Source organism: Ceratotherium simum, chromosome 20 (assembly GCF_057802395.1).
Source record: "Ceratotherium simum simum isolate JZ-2026a chromosome 20, ASM5780239v1, whole genome shotgun sequence".
Classification (NCBI taxonomy): Eukaryota; Metazoa; Chordata; class Mammalia; order Perissodactyla; family Rhinocerotidae; genus Ceratotherium; species Ceratotherium simum.
Genome location: NC_141919.1, coordinates 811,244 through 817,243, shown reverse-complemented (window position 1 = coordinate 817,243; position 6,000 = coordinate 811,244). Strand labels below are relative to the sequence as shown.

At 44.7% G+C, this 6,000-nt stretch overlaps 1 protein-coding gene across 1 annotated transcript in view; it reads left to right on the top strand.

Annotated features, from left to right (window-relative positions):
* Window positions 1-207: 207 nt before the first annotated feature.
* The window catches only part of LOC101403881 (uncharacterized), a 49,231-nt gene continuing 43,438 nt past the window's right edge, over window positions 208-6,000 (top strand). The window contains exons 1-2 of the mRNA XM_087444250.1: window positions 208-1,884; window positions 2,258-2,353. Of these exons, the coding sequence (XP_087300376.1) occupies window positions 2,258-2,353 (96 nt within the window). The 5' untranslated portion in view covers window positions 208-1,884. The remainder of the gene's footprint in view (window positions 1,885-2,257; window positions 2,354-6,000) is intronic.

Genomic DNA, 6,000 nt, shown 5'->3' with positions numbered 1-6,000 from the left:
GACAATGCGAAGGCCATCATCTTCCAACCCTCTAAAAAACCGGAAACGCTGCCAAGTCACATCAATGAGCAGGCGCGGACTTTTATGGGAAACGTAGTCTTGTACCGAACCGGCTCGCCGCGCAGCACCCTGGGACGGGTTTTCTGGGCTGCATCTGCGCATGTACAGCCCTAGTCCCGTCTTCCGGCTTCCGCAGTCTACGCGCTTGCGTGAGGATCGTTGCGCAGTCTTTCTCTGCGGCGTGGGTCCCAAGTGGTTGCACCTCAAGTGCGAGGCGAGGGTGCCGGGGAGTCCGGGTGGCCTGGGGACCAGAATGGAAGGGTGGGCTTGTGCCCGGGTAAGAGGGAACTAGAAGTCCCGGGAGTCCCCCATGTGGGACCCTGCGGTGTAGGAGCCGGCCTGGACCGATGGGGGACCCCGGCCGTCGGGCTCCCGGGGCGCAGGTGCGGCTGAGCCCGTCAGGAGCAGGTGTCCCGGGCGGCCCGGGTGTGCGCGGACCGTGTGCCCGGCCCGCCTGCGGCCCGAGCGGGAGAAGCCCGTGTCGGCGGTGGTGGGTTTATAAAGCGCGGGGGGTGGGTCTGCGGGGAGAACCAGCAAGGCCCGGTAAATCCCAGCTCTGTCACCTGTAGGCAGCGGCGACACAAGGAACCTGGGCAAGAGTCCCGTTTCTCATCTGACTTTCTCATGTGACAATAGCGGCGTTGTTCTGAGAGTTAGGTAAGTTCACACCCGTGCAGAAAATAGCTGAGTGACACCTGCTGTTGTATTCAGAAGACACTTCGTTCTCACAGCTACTCTATGAGGTCCCCATAACCATCAGCATTAAAAAAAAAAAAAAAAAACAACGGAGGCTCAGATTGGTGGAGCCATGTGCTCAGGTCACAAGCTAGCGGGGAGGGAGCTCGGATTAATGGCAGGTGTGCTTTAAATCCTAGGCTTTGCTTAAACGTCACACCTGCCTAAAACCGTTCACATAAAAGCCTTCACAGCGCTTAGCAGAATGACCTATCCTTGGATCCCCAGGGAATGTGAATGGACTCTCACCACTGTCAGATGTATTCTGGAATTTCTAGTGTCTCAGAGTCCTTGGGTCAGGCAGAGGCTCCTAGCTCTTCCTGCTCTGGCAAGTTGTCTGTGTTTTGTTTGAAATTATACTGAATTCCAAGAGAGTCAGGTTTTTGGCCCTAAAGTGAATTTGTTTCCCAGACCCAGGTCCCAGATCTTGGGAAACATTCATTTTAGAACAAAGCAGCTCTTGTGTTATAGGAATCAGGAGGTCTCTAGGAAGGGGAATTTTACCTGGAAGAGAACACTTCTGTTCTTAATGTCCTACCCAAAGTGTCAAAGCAGAGGCAAAAGAGCACAGAAAGGGGCAGGGCCTAAATTTGCATGGTCAGAAGCAGTTCTTGATCCCCCTGCCCAGATTTGGAGATGTTGCCACATCCGGAAGCCACCACACTGTGCAATAGTGGGAGATTTGGGCCAGCTTTGAGAAAAGGAGGTGGGCTGGGGTGGCCCAGGGGTATGTTGCCTGAGAAAGGCCACTTTGGGAAAGCCTGTGAGGCTGAGGTCTAGGGGAGAGGAGTGACCAACCAGAGGGTGAAATTCTGTCTCCACTGTTGCTAAATGGCCCCCAGTCCCTTCATTCTTCAGTCTTTACAGATGCTATGCAGTCTCACATGTGTCAGTTGCCACATGTGATCTTATTGACTTATCCTGACCTCACAATCCCAAAATAATGGGTCACGAAGGTTTTCCATGGTCATCTACTTCTGACTCTTGAAAGCTTTAAAGAAATTGGACCTGAGCAGTTCAGTGACTTGTCAAGGGACACCCAGTTTGTGACAGAGCCAGGAGGAAAAAGTGCAGTGCACCTTGTCACAGGTAAGTCACCAAAAGCAGCTTATGAAAAGGATCTGTTGAGAAACTGTAACCCAGTTAAAAACTCATGGAAATTTCTTGCTTTAGAACACTATATTCCTTTTAGTGGGCTTTCTGTGGATTTTCTCTCTTGAACGGTAAGCAGTGTTAATAGGAAAATAGTTACGTGATATAGCCTGAGTATTTTGCTCTGTTAATTTTAATGAAAGAACAATGCCTTATCCTTCATATACTTTAACTGATTCTCGTGTGTTAGTTGTTTCTGTTAATCGTTCAAAAAAACAGTTGTCGTTTAACCATAGAAAAGTTTATATTTAGTCAGTGAAAAGCTGTAGGTTTTAGTCCACATGACCATTTCTGAGTCTTATGTGGATAGATGGTGCTGCCTCTGCATGGTCCTTCCCAGGCCTCCCAGCTGAACCATCACAGTTATTTGCACTCTCCCAAGAGCAGCAGAATGGATACATTTCAGGTGAGCTCTTTATTCATTCCCCACTTTGCATTATAGTGGATTTATGAGGTTTATAAGAGTCCATACGTTAACTGGAAAAGGAGAAATAGAAATAAGGCCAGGCTTGAGGAAAGATAAAGAGTTTCAACATTAGCTCTGATGTTTGCTGTTGGTTCTTGGTAGGTAACCCTTGTTTAATAAGTATATTCCCTCCAGTTGTCAGTTTGCTTAGATTTTAGTTTAGTTGAGACGGTACTTTGAATTATATTGAGTACTTTTTCTGCGTTGTGATTTATAAGAAATATATATATTTGGCTATTCAGATGACTGAAGTATATTTCTCAGATATATTTGGTGAAACCCTTGGAATTTCCTGAGCGACAAGAGCAAGAGGAGCATCTTTTGTCATCATATTTGGTCTCTTGTCCTCAGTTCCTGAACTCTCTTCGGAGCCGTAAAGGTCTTGTTTCCGTCAATGAGGGTGACTTTTGGACCCCACCCAAGAGTGGGGCTGGCTGCCACGAGAACCAGCCATGTGATCAAAGGACTGGAACTTTCAGTCCCACCCCCTGACTTCCGGGGAGGGGGGGCTTGAGGTTGAATCAACTGCCAATGACCAGTGACTTAGTCAATCTTATGACTTAGTAATGAAGCCTCCATAAAAACCCAAAAGGACAGCTCTTTGGTCCTTTTTTATGAAGAGCTTCCTCGTGCCACATGCCGGACCCCAAGCTCCACGAGGACCGAAGCTGTTTTCTTCGAGACCTTGCCCTTATGTATCTCTTCATCTGGCTGTTGATTTGTATCCTTTAAGATTCTTTGTAATAAATCGATAATCTAGTGAGTAAACGGGTTTTCTCGAGTTCTGTGAGCCATTCTAGCAAATTAATCGACCTGAGGAGGGGTCACAGGAACCTCTGATTTATAGCCAGTTGGTCAGAAGCACAGGTGATGACCTGGACTTGCAATTGGTATCCTGAGTTGGAGGCAGTCGTTGGAACCCCCAGGCTTGCGGCTGGTGTCTGAAGTGAAGGGTGATCTTGTGTGACTGTGCCCTTTACCTGTGGAATCTGATTCTATCTGCAGGTAGGTAGTGTCAGAATTGAGCTGAATTATTGGACACCCTACTGGTGTCTGAGAACTTGTTGGTGTGGGGAAGCCTCCTCACTTGGAATTGGGTCCAGGAACCCTTAGTATGTATCTGTTGAAATAGAGACAGCTTATTTCTTTTAATTTATAAATATTGTGATTAGCATAATGAATTTTCTGATGTTAATTTATTGTTGATTTCTTGTATACACCTGCTTGCTGATGAGTTGCTTTGTATATATGTTGCCTGGGGTCTTTCCGCTAGTACTTTTTTATTTCTGTATCACAAGTTATGTAAGCCTATAATTTCTTTTTCCTGTGTTCTTTTACAATTTGGTTTTTGGTTATATTAGCCTCATAAAAAGAATGGGACACCTTCCTGCTCCTTTTTTCTTTGTTTCATGTTTTTCCCCCTGTAATTTATATGAAAAAAATTGCCTGTTATTTGTGGGAGGTTTTTGTGTGAAGATTTTGAGTATCAAATCAGTAAGTAGGTCTCTCCTGGTTTTTCTCTCACCATGTGTCTTTTCAGAGAGTAGAAGTGTTTAATCACATTTTCAAAATTTTTAATCTTTTTCTTTTGCTAGTTGTGCTTTTTTGGTCATATGTAAGAAAATCTTTTTCTAAACCAAGGTCACAAAGATTTCCTCTCATGTTTTTATAAGTTTTATAATTACAGGTCTCTGATTATTTTGAGTTGATTTTTTATTTGTGGTACAAGTTATAGATCAAGATCATTTATTTAGTTTTGCTTATGTATGTCTGATAGTTCCAACAACATTTGTGGAAAAGAATATACCTTTTCCACTGAATTGCGTTGGCACCTCTGTTGGGAATCATTTGACTTAATTATATTGTTTGTGGTTCTGTTTCTGGAGTCAGTATTGTTTTCTGTTGATCTGTGTCAGTCCTTTTGCTACTATCATACTGCCTTGATCACTGTTGCTTTAAAATAAGTCTTGAAATCAGTAATGTGAATCTCCCAACCTTGTTCTTTTTCCATAATTGTATTAAATGTTTTAAGTCCTTTACGTCTTCCTATAAGTGTTACTGGATACATACCCAAGTTCTTTACCTGCCATACAAGAGGGGCCAGATAAAACTGGAATGCCAGGCTTATGGCAAGGAAAGAGTTTTTATTTCGGGTGACATCAGCCAGGAGATGAGAGCTCTCAAATTTGTCCCGTCTCCCCGAAAGATGGGAGGCAAGGGGTTTTAAAGGTTCGAGGGAAAGCATGTGCTCGAGTTTTAGGTAAGGGAGGGGGAGCATGAGGCCCTGCTGGCTGCCACCTTCCCACCAGCCTGCATTTGGCCTTGAAGACTGAATTTCTTTCCCTTGACTGTCTGGACTTCTCTGGTTAGCTTTCGCCTTTGGCCTGAGTTTGGCCTTGTGAGGCTGAATCTTAATGTCTGGACCTTGACTTCCTGGGAAAGACAGCTCACTCATATACTAAGGAGGGACAGAAAGACCTGGTTAGTTTGAAGCAATAGTTGATTATGCTGAATGTGCACAGCTGCAGTTAGCAAAGCTCATCTCAAAGTTTTTGCTCTCTTCTTCTAGCCCGGGGAAGGTTTTTTTAACCTCTTCGTCCTCAGTTTCATAAGTTTTAGAATCCACTTTTCTGTCTTCAAAATGTGCTCTGATTCTGTGTGTGATTGCAATAACTCTGTACATCAATTTTAGACCTCCCTTTTGTGTTCCAGAATCATGCAGACAGCAGTGCAGTGTATAATTCCATCTGTATGTTCACAGATAATATAGTGTAGATGAAAAACATCTGCCCATTACCTTACTTTTGTTCTTCTAATCTCAGTGTATGGCTGAGTTAGAAAACTCAGTAGTCTTCCCTCCTGTATGTCTCTTTTACGGTTCACACAGAATACCCTGACACTTCTGGTCACCAAATGTGTGGGTTTTTGCCCCCACCAAGCAATTCTCTGCAATAGCAGCTGAGTGTCCTACAATTTAACTCAATTCTGACACTGTCTACCTGGAGATAGCATCAGATCCCATAGATTAAGGGCTCAGTCTCACAATATTGCTCCCCCTCCACTTCAGATGCCAATTGCAAGTCCCACTTGTCCTGTGATTCTGACCTATTGGCTGTAAATCTGAGGTTCGAACCTCCTTGGTTCGATTAATTTGATAGAGCGGCCCACAGAACTCAGGGAAACACTTATGTTTATCATATCCTCTAATAAACTGGTAAAGGATACAGATAAAGAGATACATAGGGTGAGGTCTGGGAGGGTCCCGAGCACAGGAGCTTCTGTCCCCATGAAGTTGGAGTGCATTGCCCTCCTGCTATACAGATATGTTCACCAACCTGGAAGCTCTTCAAACCCCATACTTTTGGGAATTTTATGAAGGATTCATCACATGGGCATGATGAATTAACAACTCTATTTCCAACTCCTCTCTCCTCTCTAGAAAAGCTGGGGGCAGGGCTAAAAATTCCTAGCTTCTAATTATGGCTTGTTCTTTCTGGTGACCAGCCCCCCCATCCAGGAACACACCAGAATTGCCTCATTAGAACAGAAGATGCTGCTAGTGCTGTTATTACTTAGGGATTTACAAG